The 19,356-nt window shown below is 52.1% G+C and overlaps 2 protein-coding genes across 2 annotated transcripts; both read left to right on the plus strand.

Moving 5' to 3' along the window:
* The first annotated feature begins 1,220 nt into the window (after positions 1-1,220).
* APOA5 (apolipoprotein A5) lies at positions 1,221-4,511 on the plus strand. Its single transcript, XM_012926932.3, has 4 exons — positions 1,221-1,321; positions 2,384-2,441; positions 2,582-2,693; positions 3,134-4,511. Exons 2-4 carry the CDS (start codon positions 2,393-2,395, stop codon positions 4,068-4,070), a joined length of 1,098 nt encoding a protein of 365 aa, XP_012782386.1. The 5' UTR covers positions 1,221-1,321; positions 2,384-2,392; the 3' UTR covers positions 4,071-4,511.
* Positions 4,512-6,564: 2,053 nt separating this feature from the next.
* On the plus strand, positions 6,565-17,978 carry ZPR1 (ZPR1 zinc finger). Its single transcript, XM_004585101.4, has 14 exons — positions 6,565-6,751; positions 6,898-7,059; positions 7,339-7,429; positions 8,432-8,502; positions 9,055-9,141; positions 9,262-9,384; positions 9,699-9,746; positions 9,923-9,989; positions 10,409-10,479; positions 11,157-11,246; positions 11,723-11,833; positions 12,486-12,572; positions 16,717-16,782; positions 17,376-17,978. Exons 1-14 carry the CDS (start codon positions 6,611-6,613, stop codon positions 17,508-17,510), a joined length of 1,350 nt encoding a protein of 449 aa, XP_004585158.4. The 5' UTR covers positions 6,565-6,610; the 3' UTR covers positions 17,511-17,978.
* The last annotated feature ends 1,378 nt before the right edge of the window (positions 17,979-19,356 follow it).

Genomic DNA, 19,356 nt, shown 5'->3' on the forward strand with positions numbered 1-19,356 from the left:
TCTGACCTCTCCGCTAATGGCCGGAAAACAGCAGAGGATGGCCCAAGTTCTTGGGCCCCTGCACTCACAGGGGAAACTCAGAAGAAAATTCTGCCTCCCAGCTTCAGACCAGCTCAGCTCTGACCATTGAGGCAGGCCATTTGGGTAGCAAGCTGGTGGATAGAAGATCTTTCTCTTTTTCTCTGGTTTTTAAGAGTTCTGCTTTTTAAGTAAATGAATATTTAAAAGAAAACAAACAAACAAATAAAAACCTCAGAAGGGTCCTCGTCAAGTTAAAATGATAATGATAATAATAGTAAACCTCTTCTCAGTGAGGCCCACTATCACCCAATGTAAAGACCACATTTCCAGGGCTGATGCGGTGGCATACCATATTCTTCCATTCCTGCAGCACCAGCGTCCCATATGAGCACCAGTTCAAATCTTGGCTGCTCCACTTTCAATCTAGTTCCCCGCTGATGGCCTTGGAAGGCGGTGGATGATGGCTCAAAGCCTTGGCTCCCTGCACTCATCCCTGCAGTCATGTGAGAGACCTGGAGGAGGCTCCTGACTTCAGATCCGCCAGGCTCAGGTTGTTGCAGCCAATTGGGAAGTGAACCAAGAATGGACAATTTCTTCCTCTGTCTCTCCTTCTCTGTAAATCTGGCTTTCAAATAAAAATAAATAATAAGTCTTTTTAAAAAGACCACATTTCCTAGTCCCCCTTGCAAGCTCATGCAGCCATGTGACAAAGCTCTTGCCTATGGGATGCCAGCAGAAGTGGCAAGTGTAGCATCTGGGATGCGTCTCTGGAGGGAGGGAAAGAGCGGAAGCAGGGGAACATGCTCTTGTTTCTCTTCCTGCTGGCTGGGAGGTAGGCTTGATGACAGGAGCCGGGGCAGCTGGAACTTGGACATGAGCTCCTTGTTGAGAGTAACACTGCCTGCCAGAAGACAGAAGAAGCCCTAGGCGCCTTCCACAGACAAGAGAGAGAAACTGCACGAACGAAGACTGATTGCAAAAGAAGAAAACTTTCCTTTGTCCTGAGAAGACAGTCTAGGCCAAGGCTGTCTGCTGTGGGAGATGAGGCTGAGAATGGGGTAGGGAAGTAGGAGGAGGGGACAAACTGAAGGGGAAGGACCAGGGCAGGGAGAAGAGGACTTCTGGGACTGTGGGGGAAAGGACAGAGAAGGCATCCACTTAGGTCTAGGAACATGTGAGTGTGCGTGTGTGCGTGTGTGTGTGTGTGTGTGTGTGTGTGTTTAAGCAGCAGGAATGCCATTCCGTCTCCCTCTTCAGAGGCAGGCCCTGGGGATGGACTCTGCTTCTTCCCTTGGCAAAGGTGAGATGCTGATGGTTAACCTCTTGCTCAAATCTCTTGGGTCCAGAGTCCCTGACCCAGGTCCTCGCGTGGCTCCTCTTCACTCTGCCTGGGCCAGGATGGTCTCATGCATCAGGAGGAGGGAGGGCCTTTCATCTTATAAAGGCTGGTGGTTGCCCTGCTCCCACTTTGGGCTGCCAAGGACTGCTCAGGCTCTGGCAGCAGCTGGACGCTGGCCCTGGCTGGCCCTAGTAGTTGAGTAAGAGAGTGCGGCCAGCCCTCAGCAGACAGACAGGCTCCTTTCTGTTGGTGGCGCTGCCCGCTGGGCGATTGGTGGGATGGCTTGCCTGTCATGGGGTATGGGGAGCAGTTTAGCCCCATTAGGAATATTTTTTAGGCAGCATTCCCCAGTGGGGTCAGCCCCTGGTACTGGATTACTCCTTAACCCCTGAGTGCCAGGAAGGGGGTGGGAGGTGAGTGCTGAGAGGCAGCTGAGGTCAGCCTTCTTTGAACCTCCACGTGGTATTTACCAAGAGCAGTCGTGGCCAGAGGCCCGGGCCCCTGGAGTATAAAGCGCAAATATCTGTTCTTTGTGCCCAGACTGGAGAGGTGAGTGGTTCAGGGCAGCAGGTGGGAGTCACAGCCCCCAGGGAGGGGAGTTTGCAGGGGTCCTCAGCGGGGAGTTAGGTAGGGAGGAAGAAACAAGACATCCACATCTTGCAGAACTTTGGCAGAGTCGCTTCTTCCCTGGTCCATGTGCTGAAGGCAGGGAGGTGGGACAAGTGAGCGATGGTGGTCGAAGTGCACTAGGGAGCTGCCTCTGGGGGCCTGGGACTTCAGGAGAGGTTAGGCGGAAGGGGAGGCACTTTGTGAGATACAGCGGAGGTGAGAAAAGAGCACACCCTCCCATCTGAGGAAGACACCCTTTCCTCCTAGCTCACCTGGGTCAGCCCTCCAGAGTCCCCTCAGCTCCATGTTTCCGCCACCTGAGTGCGGGGTGAGCAGGCCTTGAGTCAGGCAGCTTCTGCCGGCTATCCCTTCCCTGGCTTCTTCCGGCTAACCAGGCCCCTTTCCTTCCAAGAGGCGACAATAATGGCTAGCACGGCAGCAGTGCTCACCTGGGCTCTGGCCCTCTTCTCAGGTGGGTCTCCAACCCTGGTCCAGTGCAGGAGGCTGGGGGTAGGGGTGGAGGTTGGCGATGGAGGCTGGCGGGAGGGATGTCCATCCTACCTGCCCTGCCCTAGGAAAACCGAGTGTCTCACATCCTTCCTCTTCCCACAGCGCTTCCAGGCACCCAGGCCGGGAAAGGCTTCTGGGACTACTTCAGCCAGAGCAGCCGGGACAAAGGCAGGGAGGAGCAGAGCCAGCAGCAGAAGCTGGCATGGGAGTCCGCGTGAGTGTCCGGGGCGGGTTGCCCACGGGAACCCAGCAGGGGATGGGATTTTCCAGGCTCTAGGGTCCTCACTGGGCCACTGGAGGGGTGTGGTGCTAGCTGTTCAGGCGATTTCTGCTGCCTGGGGCTCTGCAGCGCCCCAGACCTCGCCATAGCTGCTGCCCTTGGGATCATAATGGGGTCCCCAGAACAAAAGAACGCTAGGAGAGTGTTGGTGCACCTGTCAGTGGAAGTCTGAATTTGCCTATGGGATAGATGTTTTTGGTTTTGTGTGCAAGGAGCTACGATTGGTTGGGGGATAGGGACAGAGGCCATGCTTCCATGTCCTTGGTTTTCCCCAGAGGATCCTGTGTTATGCCCCTGCAGGAGGAGGAGGTGCTGGGCCGTGAGGAGATGGTGGATCAAGTAGTCTGACAGCCTGTTTTTTTCCCCCTCCCCAGGAGCCTGAAAGGCAACCTTGAGCAAGATCTCAGCAACCTGAACACGTTCCTGAAAAAGCTGGAGCCTCTGAGTGCACAGGTGCAGGAGTCCCCTCGGCTGCCACTCGATCCGGAAGGCGTTCGGCAGCAGCTGCAAGAAGAGTTGGAGGAGGTGAAGGCACGCCTGGAGCCCTATATGGCGGAGGTGCACGAGCTGGTGGGCTCAAACTTAGAGGGGCTGCGGCGGCAGCTGAAGCCCTATACGCTGGAGCTCATGGAACAGGTGGCTCTGCACGCTCAAGAGCTGCAGGAGCAGTTGCGTGTGGTGGGAGAGGACGCCAAGGCCCAGCTGCTGGAGGGTGTGGACGGCCTATGGCGGGGACTACAGGGCCATGTGGTGCACCACACCGGCCGTGTCAAAGCCCTCTTCCACCCTTATGCCGAACGCTTGCTGAGCGGCATTGGGCGCCACGTGCAGGAGCTGCACCGCAGTGTAGCCCCCCATGCCGCCGCCAGCCCCGCGCGCCTCAGCCGCTGTGTACAGGCTCTCTCGCACAAGCTCACGCTCAAGGCCAAGGCCTTGCACGCACGCATTCAGCAGAACCTGGACCAGCTGCGCGATGAACTCAGCGCCTTTGTGGGTGCGGAAGGGGCCGAGGAGGGGCCCGGACCAGACCCCCAGCTTCTCTCTGAGGAGGTGCGCCAGCGACTGCAGGCTTTCCGTCAGGACACTTTCCTGCAGATCGCTGATTTCACTCAGGCCATCGACCAGGAGACGGAGGAAGTTCAGCAGCAGCTGGCGCCGCCCCCTCCAGGCCACAGTGCTTTCGCCCCTGAGTTGCGACAGATGGACAATGGCAAGGCCCTGAGCAAGCTACAGGCACGTCTGGATGACCTGTGGGAAGACATTACCCACAGCCTCCAAGATCAAGGCCACGGTCACTTGGGAGCGCCCTGAGGGTCTTGCTTCTGCAGACCCATTCATCAACTCAGTCTGGAGAGCTGAGGATCTGAGCCTCCGTTAGGACACAGCCCCTGGGCGGAGGGTGGAGGGTTCTGTGGGATAGTTGAGGCCACTAAAGGGGATGCTGGTATCTGGTCCTCTACAACGCCTCCGTGTGGATGCATTACACTCAGGTGTTGCAAAGCCAGCTTCCCGTGATCATTTAGGAATCCTTAAGAGTGGCTCCTTTCCGGACTGGAGGGTGTGGGGAGGGGCCTGGGTGCAGCACAGGTCGTTTTCCGTAAGTCTGTCAGGTGCTTGAATCCTGTGCCACCACTAGGGGCGCATCCTGCAATCAAGCTCAAAGCCCACTGTGGCCACCTGGTGGCCAGTGACGTCGCTGGTCCTATGTCTTACTGGAGCTCTTACTGGGGCAGCCTTGGGGCGGCTTTTTGGGGGCTACGGGGGAGAAGGGAGGATGGAGGACACTACGCCTGAGGGGGATAGCATGGGAGGGTCGTGGGTCTATCCCTGATGGCTCCTGGGAATGAATGACAGGTGCAGTGATGGGAGTGGGCAGATCTGCATTCCCCTACAGACTGTGAACTTAAATGAGGGACTGAGCTTTACAAACTGCGGGGGGTAGGCGGACTCGCAGGGCTCCCTAAACCCCTCTGGGGGAGCACCCAGCATGCCCTCCCCATCTCCTGATGCCAAGGTTGGTCTGACCTTCTGGCTCAATGAAATAGACACTTATGATGGAAGCTTGCTTGCCTGGTGTGACTCTCATTTGGACCATGTCTGGAAGCAGCAGCAGCATCACCATCTGCCTAGCACATCCACCTCCTGCTGCAATCGCTCTCATCGCAGTCCCGCCACCTCCCAGGCTGGTTCTGCCAGAGGGACCTGGCACTGGCTGGACAACAGCTGTGTGCTACAGCAGGCATTGTGGGCCCAGGATTGGAGACTCTTTCTCTCCATTAGTCCTGTGTGGTGGGGGACACAGCCTACCACTGGGCAAGTGTGGCCCTGCTAGCCCCAAGTTGCCTTGCCTTTCTTGTTCCTGATGCACACTCACAGCCTCTGTTTACAGTCACTTTCTTGGGACCCCATCCCCCCACCAAGCTCTTATTTTTTGTTTTAAAGACTTATTTATTGGGGCCATTGTCATGGCTGCACAAGCTAATGCCAGCATCCCCAATGGACACCAGTTCATGTCCTGGCTGCTCTTCTTCCTATCCGGCTCCCTGCTTGTGGCCTGGGAGGGAGGCAGAGGATGGCCCAAGTCCTTGGGTCCCTGCACCCACACTGGAGAACCAGGGAGCACTCCTGGCTTTAGACTAGTCCACCTCTGGACACTGTGGCTATTTTCTAATTGAAAAAACTTAAGACTTTAAAAATTTGTTTGAAAAACAGAGTTACAGAGTTAGAGAGAAGGAGAGAGAGCAACAAACAGATAGATCTTCCATTCACTGGCTCACTCTCCAGTGGCCACAATGGCTGGAGCTGGGCCAGTCTGAAACCGTGAGCCTGGAGCTTCTTCCAAGTCTCCCACATGGATGCTGGGGCCCAAGGACTAGAGCCTTTCTCTGGCGACTTCTTAGGCATATTAGCAGGGAGCTGGATTGGAAGTGAAGTATCCAGGACTTGAACTGGCGTCCACATAGGATGCTGGCATTGTAGACAGCCTTATCCAGTGTCCCATCACAGGGCCTTGGGACCCCCAAACTCTTTAACTTTCCACCCTCCAGTTCACACTCAGAATCGTGAAAGATCCCCTCAATTCCACGGGGAATTTGGGGGTGAATGGAGCAAAGAGGAAAGCATAAGCACACCCCATCCTTCTCCCCCACACCCCACCCTGCATGGGATTCTTAGCACAAAACCCCATGGGAATCTAGGCTCCTCACGCCCTGCAGCCTAGGCTTCCCTGACATTCTAGACTTAGCCACTCTCAAAAACAGAACTGTGAAGTGTGGTCCCAGCGCGAGGAGAGGAAGTGATGGAAGGAAAAGTGTAGCACGTGACAAATGAGGTGAGTGGAGGGTGTGGGTCAGCTGAGACCGGATGTGGTGGCAGTGAAAGGCTTCATACAGGAGGCTGGAATCGAACCGGCAGAGGTGCTTATGGAGGCTGAAGCCTGGAGTGGGTTGTGGAAAGGGAACATGGCTGAACCACCTGGAGCCTCGCAGGGCCTGGGTCATCCGCGCAAGCGGGCCGGCCCACGTGCCTGCGCGGGGACTCCCAGCCCCAATGGACAGACCAGAGAGCCAACACTTGCAGGTCTGCGTGGTGCAGTGGCGCTCCTGCCAAGGGGGAGCAGGAAACAGCCCGTGGCCCAGAAAGCACGCCCCTGCAGGAAGTGACGGCCGAAAGGAGGTGGGCCCGCCCGCTGTGGGAGCCCCGCGTCACCGGGAGCCCTGCTCCGAGGAGGCTCGCTGCCCGAGGCTCTGCGGGAACGCGCCCTTTAAGGCACAGGGCGGACGCACGGCGGCGCGGGGCGGGCCCGCGGGCGCAGCGGAAGCCGGAAGCCGCGGCTGGAGCGGCGCGTGGTGATGTCGGCCGGCGGGGCGGTGGAGCCGGGGCCCCCGGGGGCCGCTGCCGCCTCCGGGCAGCTGTTCCGGCCCATCAGCGCCGAGGACGAGGAGCAGCAGCCCACCGAGATCGAGTCTTTGTGCATGAACTGTTACCGCAACGTGAGGCCGGGCGGCGGGAGGTGCAGGACCGGAGCGGCGGGGGCGAGTGGGGGTCTGAACCGGCCCGGGGCGACCTCACCGGGCTCGTCCCAGGTCCCATCCGTAAGACGGGACACCATGGGTCACTCTTCCTCTCGCTTGGCCAGGGCACGACGCGCCTCCTGCTCACCAAGATCCCTTTCTTCCGTGAAGTCATCGTGAGCTCCTTCGACTGCGAGCACTGTGGCTGGAGCAACACGGAGATCCAGTCGGCGGGCCGGATCCAGGACCAGGGCGTGCGTTATGCCTTGACCGTGACATCTCTAGAGGTGAGGGCAACCCCGGGGGAGTACCCCAGGGAGTCGTGGTTCGTGGGATCTCCAAACCTTCGTTTTCTGTTTGGGTGGCTTTACCTGTTCAAGTGCCATGGTGTTTGTGAGTTTTGGCAGACAGCATGAGATAAGCTGTGATGTGAATGGCCGTCTGAGGCTCCCACCACTCCCTCTAGAGTGGAGGGGGACAGATTGCTTGGCAGGGCCCCGGGACGGGGGTGGGCTGGGTATTTCCTCTGAAGGAGCTGTACAGCTGCTGTCTCCCTATGTGTCCAGGACATGAACCGAGAAGTGGTGAAGACCGACTCTGCCACCACCAGGATCCCTGAGCTGGATTTTGAAATTCCTGCCTTCAGCCAGAAGGGAGGTGAGTTTTATCACTGCAGTGTTGGGGGCTTCACCTGGAGCTGGATTCTAGCTCCTTACTGGCACAACCCTGCTGGATGGCAGGACTAGTGGCTGGTGTGTCTGGCTTGTCTGATTGTTAGGCTCCGTGTTGCTTTAGCTGGACTGGAACGCTTCAGGGAAACAGCCTGATGCGGTAGAGTCAGAACAAGACAGTGGTGTCTTTTTTTTTTTTTTTTAAAGATTTATTTATTTTTATTGCAAAGGCAGATCTACATAGAGGAGGAGAGACAGAAAGGAAGATCTTCCGTCCGATGATTCACTCCCCAAGTGAGGGCAACAGCCGGTGCTGAGCCCATCTGAAGCCAGGAGCTCTTCCGGGTCTCTGACACAGGTGCAGGGTCCCCAAGGCTTTGGGCCGTCCTCAACTGCTTTCCCAGGCCACAAGCAGGGAGCTGGATGGGAAGTGGGGCTGCTGGGATTAGAACTGGCGCCCATATGGGATCCCGGTGCATTCAAGGAGAGGACTTAAGCCGCTAGGCCACGCCGCCGGACCCAGCACTGTGGCTCAACAAGCTAATCCTGCACCCTGTGGCACCAGTATCCCATATGGAGGCTGGTTCATGTCCTGGCTGCTCCAATTATCATCCAACTCCATGCTAGTGGCACAAAACCTTGGGACCCTGTACCCATATGAGAGACCAGGAAGAAGCTCCTGGCTCCTGGCCTACCATAGTTCAGCTCAGGTTGTTGCAGCCTTTGGGGAGTGAACCAGTGGATGGAAGATCTTTCTCTCTGTGTCTCCTCTCCATAAATCTGATCTGCCTTTTCCAATTAAAAAAAATTCCCAACAAGCAGCATTTTAGCATCGCTGTTAAGGGAGGTGATGGAGCCTGGTGCCTGGCTTCCTGTCTTACAGGAAGAGGATGGCAAGGCCTGGAGACTTCAAGTGAGTTACCTAGGGTCATGCACGCACTTGATGGCAGAGCTTAAGACTCACTGGTCTTTCCTTTTTGTTCATAAGCTCTGACCACTGTTGAAGGATTGATCAACCGGGCTATCTCTGGCCTCGAGCAGGACCAACCTACGCGAAAGGTGAGCGGGGGTTTCTGATTGTATGTCTGGATCTGTGTGGAGCCTGAGCCCCCTAGGCAGTTGAACCCTCTGAATGTCCCAGCACGTTTTGTGGGGAGCCTCTGGTGGTACTGCAGTGGCCAGGATGTTATAACTCCTTCCTTCTTCCCTCCCACAGTGCCTGCTCAGATCTTGCTGAGACAATTTAGCAAGAGCTGTTCCCAGAGTCTTTCCTGATCCCCTTCTGGATATTTGCGCCTCCTAACTGTCCCATTACAGTCTGTACTTAGTGTCACAGCAATAACATAACTATCTTTAGTCTTAAGACCCTAGTTGAGTAAGGAGCCTCTCTGAAGAGGGTAGTTCTGTCCCTCCCCTGGCATGCAGACTGCCTGGGCCAGATGGTTGAATGGGGGAGACAATGAGGGTCATCTGGGACCTCCTCTAACCCTGAGGCTTTGCTATGTCAGCTTTCTTAATATCATTGTGAGGTTTGGAGCCTCTGAGTTCCCATCCACAGGAAGACAAGTGTGTAGCTCTCAGTCTGATGTGTCTACTTTGTATTTATGGTAGGCCAATGAAGATGCCATAGCTGAAAGAATCGATGAGTTCATTGTCAAGCTGAAAGAGTTAAAGCAAGTGGACTCGCCTTTCACTCTAGTGAGTACTGAGGGGTAGTAGTTGCTTGGGATGAACGGCTCGGTCTGTCTGATATTCCCACCCGGATCTGATGGTATTTGGAGCTTTGCATATGATTTCTTGTTCTCATTCCTCTGTTAGATCATTGATGACCCTTCAGGGAACAGCTTTGTGGAGAACCCACATGCTCCCCAGAAAGATGATGCCCTGGTGATCACACACTACAACCGCACCCTACAGCAGGAACAGATGCTGGGCCTGCAGGTAAATGGGTTGAAGCGGGCAATAAGAATGTTCTGGAAATATCTTGCAGTGTGGGTGCTTGGATTTTACCTCAGCCTATGTATGCCTTTCAAGTCAAGGACTGGGGTAGCCCTTCCAGAAAGGAGGGTGGGAGCTGTGGGCCCGTGTTGAACCCTCTTCTTCCATGGACTGGGGCTTCACCTGTTGGCTTCTTTCACCCTTGAAGTGGCACTTGACCCTAGCCAGCTGCAGCATTTTCTCCCACTGCAGGGCAAGGGTGTGGGGCGAGCTGAGCTCTCCCTGCCATCTTGTGATCCGTATCCCTTGTTGCTTAGGCAGAAGCACCAGCAGAGAGGCCGGAAGAGGAAGATCTCAGAAACGAAGTGAGTCCCGTTGCCCGCTCATGAGGAAGGGGCAGAGTTGCAGGCCGAGAGTGTTGTTGCTCCGGCGTTTCTTCATCAGCACCAGCAAGGGTGACCGTGTGCATCCCACGTGGTTGCCTTGAGCCTGAGCATCCCACCTGGGAGGCCTCACCCTGTACCCCCTTACTGCCTTCTAGGTACTGCAGTTCAACACCAATTGCCCTGAGTGCAATGCCCCAGCTCAGACCAACATGAAGCTAGTACGTATCTTTTGTCAAGTGCTTGGGGTACTCCTCATCTGACCAAGACATGAAGATGGTATTTTGGCCGGGGAAAAAAGTAGCCAGGAACACCTAGAATTTTGTTCCCAGTAACGAAGAGGATGGTGTTGCCTCTGATTAAACTATGCAACATGGTTTTGGGCTCAAAGGGAAACTCTGTCCGTGGCCTTGAGGCTCCTGTGTGTGTTGCTTGAGCTGTGTCTTCCTGGGTTGATGAGCAGGGGTTGCCAAGGGCTGAGAACTTGGCCATCTTGTGGAGGCCCCTCAGAGTCCGGCTGCCTCTTAGGAAGCGGTCCTTGTAGCCCTGGGAACAGCCTCTGTTGGTGTGGGGTTTGGCTTTGCTTTCCTGTAGTGGGTAGCCTTGCTTTCCTGGGAGCAGAATTTCTTAACTCCATCTTCTAGAAATCCCCCACTTTAAGGAAGTCATCATCATGGCCACCAATTGCGAGAGCTGTGGGCATCGGACCAATGAGGTGAGTGGGTTCCACTCAGTGGAATGGGAACCTGGCTAGGGGGCAGTCCCCTCTGACCCTGATTCTTCCTGAGTCTTCTGCTTTGGGTTGGGGACCTTGTGGGGCCTTTTCCTTAGGCTTACTGTGGGGCGAGGAGCCCTTGAAGGAACTGGGAATGAGCCTAGTGGAGGGGAGTTGGAGAAATCCTCCATGTTAAAAGACCGGCTCCTCAGCCACTCTCAAGTTCAGGGAGGCAGATTTTGATGCCATAATGAGGAAGCGATTATAGATATTGGAAAATGGAATGGGCTGCCTAGGAGGGTTGTAAATTCCCCTTGTCCGATTTAGCATTAGCTGGCTAAGTTCTTCCATGAGAGTATTTGAAAGGGATCCACACATTGGATCTGTGGATGAAAGGACACTAAACGCTTACAATTCTCTTTCAACTCTGCGAGTCAGATTTCTTTTTTAAAAGGTGAATTCAGTTTCTTGGTCCTTTGAGGCAGTTTTGACATGTCATTGGTGCCAGGCCCTCGGTACTTGATGCTGTTGGTTTGGGAGAGTGGGGACCACTATCACTTCTGATCTAGAAGATTCTGTCTTGGGAGCCATTCCTGGCGCCTGCATTTGGCGGTCTGCCTGGGTGCCAGGGGAGGTTTGGGCTTCTGTGTTGCCGCTGCTGACGGTTGCTTGTGCAGGTGAAATCTGGAGGCGCAGTAGAGCCACTGGGCACCAGGATCACCCTCCGCATCACAGATCCCTCGGATATGACCAGAGACCTCCTCAAGGTGAGAACCTGCCTGTCCTTCAGCTGTGCCTGTGTAGAGGAAACTGACATCTCCAAATGATAGTCAGGGACATGATGACCTCTTCACTTCCCTGTGTTTGAGGGTCCCCAGGCTGGGACCATCCATGATTGAAGTGGCAAGCCGGAAGGTGACCCATTCGCTCTTGCGGATGGCTTGGCACCCTTTGGCTTGGGTGTGCGTAAAGGCCATCTTCTCTGAGCCCTTGTGACAGCACACCTGACAGCATGGAGTTATGACTCAGTGTCCCTTTATTAAGTTGGCTCCATTTCTGTGGCTCAGGTGGATGGGAGTGATCTTCAGCTTTCACTGGGGAGTCAGAGAAAAACTGGGGTAGCTGAGTTTGTCCCCAAACTGTCACTTGATTATGTTACAGGAGGCTGCTGGCTTGTTTTCCTTGCTCTGAATTTCAAGCCCAATTTGACCTTTCTCTTTAAATTTGACTTCTAATCTCACAGTCCGAGACATGTAGTGTGGAAATCCCGGAACTAGAGTTTGAACTGGGAATGGCTGTCCTAGGGGGCAAGTTCACCACACTGGAGGGGCTGCTGAAAGACATCTGGGAACTGGTGAGTCCCCTGGGCTAGCTGCAGCGGCTTCCAGTGGTGTGCAGTGTGGCTTGGGAAGGGGCCGGAGACTTTCCGTCATCCTCATTTGTTTATGCTAATTGGGGGCTTCACTGGTTGTAAAGTCTCTCTAATAGATTTGTAAGTTTATGGGAAATTCTGCATGGAAGTTTCCAGGCCTACTCTGGGACAGTGTAATTATTTTCTGATTTAGGGTAAAGACTTTGACTGGAAAGAACCAGCTTGAGCCAAGCCAATCTAAAATCAGGAGTCAGGAGCTTCTTCCAGGTCTCTCACATGGGTGCAGGGTACCAAGGCTTTAGGCCTTCTGTTGCTTTCCCAGGCCACAAACAGGGAGCTGAGTGGGAACTGGAGCAGCTGGGCTGCAAACCAGTGCCCATATCCTGGCGCTTGCAAGGGGAGGATTAACTAATGGACCCATCACACAAGCCCTTTAAGAACTATTTATAGATGTTTCTAATGGCCGGTTCTGTTGTCGTTATGACACTGTGATTGCACAGATTACAGACTTCCAGGGGCAGTGCCTGAGTCAGAAAGGTGGTGTGTACCCCATGGTGACCTCCTGTCTGCTTCATAGGCAAGCCTTATAAACAGGAAGCTGGTAGACTAGTGATTTGGATGGCATTTCTTGCAGGTAACCAAGAACCCCTTTACTCTGGGCGACAGTTCCAACCCTGGCCAGGCAGAGAAGCTGCAGGAGTTCAGCCGGAAACTGGACCAGGTGAGGGGCCCCCACACCTCCACAGTCAGTACGTGGGGTCCTGGGGCTCAGGTGAACTAGCAGCTGCTTCCACATTCTCACCACTCTCTGAACACGGAACCTGCATGTCAAGGACTGCTCTGCTGGTTTCCTGTGTCCTGTGCCATCTCATCTTTCTCAGTTTTCTCCATTATTTTGCTTACCCATCTTCTCTCATAGCTTCCTTGAAAAGGTGCATGGGAAGTGAAATTTCCAGGACCCTCTATATCTAAGTTTGTTTATTCTGCCCTCACACTGGACTGTTGGCTGGGAATAGAACTCTAGACTAGAAGTCATTTCTCCTCACGTTTGGGAGGCATCGAACAACTGTCTTCCCTTCCCAGTATGCCTGGTGAGTGTCTTTGGCATGTGACCTGGGGACCTATTTTGTTCCCAGTGAGGTGAAATTTCAGGATGAGCCATGGTGTGGGTGTTTCAGCACTGTTGAAATACCTGGTGGTTCCTTTCAATCTGCAAAATGGGTGCTTCAGTTCTATTGAACATTGTGTTTTCAATCTTTTTCTTGTTGTTTCTGAAAACTCCTAGCTTTTAGATATTCAGCTCATTGTCTGGTCTTCTGTTGTTTATTCTGTTGTTAAGTTATCTAATTTCTACATATTTTACTTTACTCTGGGAAATTCCCTGAACTTGAACTGAAATTTTCATTTCTGCTCAATTTTTTTTTATTAAAGTTTCTTTCGGTCTTTGAGTACCTCTGCCTTAAAAAAAATATTATCCTATTTTAGTGATTAGTACATTTTCTTGAGAATGTTGATGTTGGATTTTTTTTTTTTTTTTGACATTTTATTCTCCTTGCATAATTCTCCATTGGTTTCTCGCTATCAGCAACTCAGTAGAGGCCTGAGAACCTTGGTTTGAGTGGGAGCAGGGAGGGTGTTGTGATACCATGTGTTTAATAGCTGTTTGGAACACTCACATCCCATACCATGCTGCCAGTTTCAAGACCCAACTACTGCATATCCATTTCCTGCTAATGCGCTGGGAAAGCAGTGAAAGATGACCCAAGTTCTTAAGTTTCTGTCACTCACACTGGAGACCCAGGTAGAGTTCCTGGCTCCTGGCTTTGACCTAGCCCAGCCCTAGCCTTTGCAGGGAGCGAAGCAGTGGATGGAAGATTATTCTTCCTCTCACTCTGTCTTACAAACCAACCAGTGAATAAATCTGGACAACGTAACAGCAAAACTGCACATCCTCAGTGGGGGTTATGCTTATTGACTTGGAGCTCATTCTAGCAGGCTCTGTCTAGCTTAGCTGTTGCAGTAAGGTAATCCCCAATGCCAGAATTGTTCAGATTTTCCCTCTTGGGCTGGTCAGATGCCCACCAGGGGGCTACTGTACTTTCTGTCCACAGGCTAAAGGCTTGCCTGGATGTATTGTGAGTACTGGGGAGCTGCTGGGGAATGTGTCTGATTATGAATACGTTTAGATTTATTTCTTTAGTTGAAATGAGAGGCAGAGATCTTCCATCTACTGGTTCTCTCCACAGATGGCACCCCAGGGCTGAGTCAGGTTGAAGCCAGGGGCCAGGAACTACATCTGTGTCTCCTATGTGGCGTGCGGGAGTCCCAAGTATTTGAGCCATCTTCAACTGCTTTCCTAGGCACTTTAGCAGGGAGCAGCATTAAAAGCTGGTACTTGAAGCATCACTCTGATATGGGATGCCAAGGTGGTAGGCCATGGCTTAACCCACTGTATCACAGCGCCAGCCCCACCTCTCTGTTTTTTTTTTTTTTTTATGAATTTTATTTTATTTTTGATAATGTTTGCGTAGTTGAGGAGGATGCATGCCTGTGTGAACCACTGATTAGGATGGGAAGGTCCAGGAATGGGGCAAAGTAGATGAGACAACTGCTTCCAATCTTACTTTCTATTCTTCCTGTTTCTGGGGCAAGAGGAGAAGAGGGAGAGGAGAGGACCACTCCCAGCGGCCTAACCACTCCAGTACCCAAGGATGCAGGATGGTCACTCGATGTCATCCTAGGGTTCCCGATGTAGAACCTTTTCCGAGGGTACTGCTTACGTGGTTTTAATAGTTCTGAGATGCTGTTGATTTTGTTGCTACAAAGTCGTGGAAATCTCTTCAAGGTCCATTGACTGACATAGTCTACCTCAGAGTCTTCATTTGTCCACATACCTGCTGTCAAAGCTTGACCAGGAATTTTGTCCATTTTGTTCTGCCCTCTATATTATTAGACATCCTTTGCAGGCCTCAATGATATGTCATGTCCCCCAGGTGCATCTGGAATGCTGTCCACTGCACAGGTTTCAACAACCAAGGAGACATAAGCACTCCACGGTCAAATCAGAGCCTGTCATTTCCCTGTGGTTGGAGTTTTGAGTCTAGCGGTCCAGTTGGGGGAGGGGAGGGGTGTCCAAAGAAACCTCTCCAGAGGTGACCCCGGACCTGATACCTGTGTGTGCCAGCTAGTGCGGGGTCCGGCTCAGTCCATCGCCCACATCAACCTATACACATGCTGGTGGTTGTAGGAACCTTGTCAGTTCTGTCCCCAGCCACATCTCATATGCACTGGTCATATGTAGACCAATGGATGTTGCAGCCCAGCCCAACCCTGCCCACTCACTGCCCAACCCTACCACACACTCAGCCCTCATGTACATCAGTAGGAACTGCAGCCTAGTTGAGCTATCTATAATAACCCCCATCGGGCCCACCTCTAGCCCTGGTTCCTGTGGCCCATAGTTTGTGCACAGGCTTGTATGTATACTGGTGTGTTCCGCATCCCATTTGGCTCTTTTACACATTAATGTGTGTTGTAGCTTCGCTGACCCCACTATCCAACTGACCCCACTATCCAACCCACACTCATGCCAGTGAGTGCCACTGCCTGTCCAGCTAGGCCCACCCCCAGCCTTGGTTCTCATGCTCACTGCTGAGAGCTGCAGCATATCAGAGGGTGCCCACAATTTCCCTACTAAGCCCACTTCCAGCCCTTGATCTTGCCTTCCACTTCTTTGGTTTGTGTTCTCTCTCCTCTCAGTTGGCCAGTCCTCCAATCCATGGTTCGCTGGGGTAATTTCTTCAGGTAGAAGAATTGTTAGCCCTCTTTAGTGGACAGTGAGATTGGGGATGTTGTATTACTACACAAGAGAGACAGAAGGCAGAACTCCAATCTGCTGGTTTACTCCTCTAAAAGCTTACAATGGCTAAGACTGGAGCAAGGCTTTGGCTGCAGCTGGGAATCCTACCCGGGTCTTCCATTTGGGTAGCAAGAACCCAGTTACTTAAGCCATCACTGCTGCTTCCCAGGCTTGGCATGAGCCGGAAGCTGTAATTGGGAGTCTTGGCCTGGCTCCAACCCAGGCAGGCCTCTATGGGATGCAGGTGCCTTAACTTGAGTCAGCTTCTAGGCCAAATGCCCGTGCTTGAATTGCATCTTGAATAGCTTTCAAATAGTATTTTATCAGGAATGGGGTACTGTTTTTCCTGCCAAGGGCCATTGGGATATTTACAACACTATTTGCAGACCATACAAAATTTATCAACTGACAAATGAACCTACTACAAATGTATCGAATTTTGAGTTTTGACTACAAGTTGCGTTGGCAGGGCCAGACCAAATGATTTCATGGGCCTTATGTAACCGGTGAGCTAGATGTTCCCCCATCCCAGTTTTAGATCCTTTTTTTTTAATACAAAGATTTATATATTATCTTTATTGGAAAGGAAGGATAGAGAGATCTTCTATCCATCCACTGGTTCACTCCCCAAATGACCACAATGGCCTGACATGAACCAATCGAAAGCTAGGAGCCTCTTCCAGGTCTTCCATGAAGGTTCAGGGTCGCTTAGCCTTGGGCCATCCTCCACTGCTTTCCCAGTTCATAAGCAGGGAGCTGGAAGGGAAGTAAGTGGAGCAACCAGAACATGAACCAGTGCCCATATGGGATCTCAGCCATTGTGAGGCAAGGATTTAGCCATGGAGCCATCACACCACGCAGTTTTAGGCCTTTTCAACTTCACTTTCAGAGGTGCCTGATTTCAGTAATTCTTAAAGCCTTGTGGGTTAATTGGGTTGGGTTATGTCTGGCAGGCACAGCTGGTCCTGAGCTCTGTAACATTTACACTCTTTTCCCTTTCCTTTAGATCATGGAAGGTCACATGCAGGCCCACTTCATTATGAATGATCCGGCAGGAAACAGTTACTTGCAGGTACAGTAGACTTTTGCTGATGTCTGATCTCATTCGAGTAGGTATAATTTCTCCAGAAAGGGAAAGACATGCTTGTAATGTACTGTTCAGCTTCTGATCAGGAAGGTTCTGGCGGAAGTCAAACTATAGGAGCCTTTCTAGGAGGGACTGGGGAGGAGTTTCATGACTGTATGAAGAAGGAAAAAGACAGACTCCTGGCTCTTCCAGTTACAGAGCTTTCATTCTGCGCATCTGATGGTTGCAGTGAGGAGACATGGAGCCAGATCCAGAGGCAGAGACAGGGAAACTTGGGATTTAAATGGACTGGGGATGATAGTCAGGTGATTGGTGTCCCTCTAATTGAGTACTGATGGATTAGGCAAAGTGTTCTAAGGTCTTTCCATGATTGAGGCTGCTGTCACACTTCTAAGAAGGTGCAGATAAAGATGTTCAGTTCCACCCAGTGCTGGACTGTCCACTCCTGACACACTGGCTTGGCCTGGTGTGGGGGAACTGGAGACTAAAAGACTGAGTTCTTGGGGAAGTGGAAGCTGTTGGCTGCGTGAGGGAAGGGTGGTGCTACAGGCACTGATTGTCTGTCCTTGACCTTGCAGAACGTGTATGCACCTGAAGAGGATCCTGAGATGAAGGTGGAGCGTTATGAACGCACCTTTGACCAAAACGAGGAGTTGGGACTCAATGACATGAAAACAGAGGGCTATGAAGCAGATCTGGCCCCACAGCGGTAGCAGTGGGAAGGCTGCAGCCAGCCTCCAGCGCTGCTCGTAGTGCAGGGTTATTTATTACTAATGGAATAAGGCTGAGAGAGAGACTTCCGCACCAGCCCTGGCCTTTGGTTGGGAAGACATTTGGTCCAAGTCAGTGATCTAGACACTTTCTAAGTAGCTCGCAATGCAAGTTCAAGCCTGTGTGCGTTACTTGACCTTATTTTGGAGGTTTTGAATTGGCCAGGGAAGAAACACAAATTAACCACAGGATCTGTTGGTATCGCACTTTTCTATCAACTCTGAACCCTCCTTTCACACAGTGCTGTGTCTAGAGTTGGAACCCCCAAATTGGCTGAGATGGCACCCAGTGACAGTTGGAGTGGGGAGTTCCTACTGAGTATAGGAGGTACTGACCTTCAAGTCAGGGCTGAGGAGAGAGGCTCCAGGGCATGTGGAGAACTTACCATTAAAGTGATGGCTTTCAAACAACACTAGCCCCTGCATTCACTCTGTCATTGTTTGACATCAGCTGTTAGAGTGTTAGCCTGCAGTTTTCTCCAGGGTGACTGCTGGAATTCAGGATAGAGCTGGCATTTCATTCATTGCTCCCAGAGAGGTTTGCTTTCCTATTTCATCCAGGAATGGCACAGAACAGTGAACAAAGTAAACCCCTGCTTTCTTGGAGCTTAAAGTCTAGCAGGGAACACAGACAGGAAACAAACAACAGCAGCAGGCCCAGTGGTGGTTAGTGGTACCCGGGAGTGGACAAGGGAGCTACAAAAAGGGAATTGGGGGAATCCTAGAGCCTATGAAACTGTGTCACATAATGCAACGTAATTAATAAAAAAAAAAAGAAAAAAAAAAAGAAAAGAAAAAAAAGTCAGGGAAAAGTGGAATTAACAGATCCAGTCCTGTTCCAAAAACTTCTTGAATACTCCTGGCAGGGAGAGGTGAGTGGCGCCAGGAAGAGGACACAGGTGTTTGCACTAGAGTGGGCCGGGAAGAACTCCACAAGAAGGTGCTCTGACATCTGGGCAGTGTTGAGAAGGAGGTAAGGGAGGGAGTCGTGCTGGTAAAGGGTGTGGGAATAGACTTCTGGGCAAAGAGCTGCAGATGGAAATGCCCCGGGGCTGGGGAATGTTAGAACCAGGGGTCAGTGAGTCCCACTCTCTTAACCGTAAACAGGGCAGTGGGTTCAACGAGAGCAGGAGGGGACTGGGCAGCAGTGGGGCAAGTTGAGGGCCCACTGATCCCTGGACTCGCCCACCAGTGCCCTTGGCACAGTGTTCTCTGAACAACAGAAGGCGATTCCTGCGGTGTGAGCTTCAGGGTATTAGCTTAATAAAGAGCAGTTAATTGAGATGTGATCACAAATGTTATTGCTTTGCGCCACACACGTACCTCTTCCTAGTTTTCAGATGACTTAGCAACCAGACACCTATTCTCACGGCTCTATGAAACTTTTCTCAAGGGTCATGAGTGATGTTCCACTTGGAAATGTCCTCATGCTCTTTATTTCTGTTGTGTCTGACAATGGATGTGCTCTTCTGAACCTGTCTTGGGTCCTGTGTGCCAGGTGTCCCTTTTATTTTGATCATTCCTTAATTGTAAATTTCTGTATTTTCTTTCCGAAGGTACCCCCCTTCAGGTGCCTCTTCATATTGGATTCTTTAGCCTCTTATTCTCTTTTAGGGTTAACTGCTGTTCTGTTCCTCTAATTCTCGAAGTGAGGGTAAGGATTTTGAGACTTAGGCTTCAAATGACTCACATAGCACAGAGCTACTGCACTTAAGAGTAGACCTAGAAGATGCAAGTATTCTGCCCTAAGGATTGTCTGTACATGTGCTGTCTGCTGACTGCGGAGGTT

Source organism: Ochotona princeps, chromosome 4, assembly GCF_030435755.1.
Source record: "Ochotona princeps isolate mOchPri1 chromosome 4, mOchPri1.hap1, whole genome shotgun sequence".
NCBI lineage: Eukaryota > Metazoa > Chordata > Mammalia > Lagomorpha > Ochotonidae > Ochotona > Ochotona princeps.

Coding starts and splice junctions, on each gene's coding strand:
- APOA5 (XM_012926932.3), top strand. CDS start 2,393: ATGGCTAGCACGGCAGCAGTGCTCACCTGGGCTCTGGCCCTCTTCTCA. Junction 2,442..2,581: donor GGCTCTGGCCCTCTTCTCAG/GTGGGTCTCCAA, acceptor CTCTTCCCACAG/CGCTTCCAGGCACCCAGGCC. Junction 2,694..3,133: donor AAGCTGGCATGGGAGTCCGC/GTGAGTGTCCGG, acceptor CCCCCTCCCCAG/GAGCCTGAAAGGCAACCTTG.
- ZPR1 (XM_004585101.4), top strand. CDS start 6,611: ATGTCGGCCGGCGGGGCGGTGGAGCCGGGGCCCCCGGGGGCCGCTGCC. Junction 9,385..9,698: donor AACAGATGCTGGGCCTGCAG/GTAAATGGGTTG, acceptor CTTGTTGCTTAG/GCAGAAGCACCAGCAGAGAG. Junction 11,834..12,485: donor TGAAAGACATCTGGGAACTG/GTGAGTCCCCTG, acceptor CATTTCTTGCAG/GTAACCAAGAACCCCTTTAC.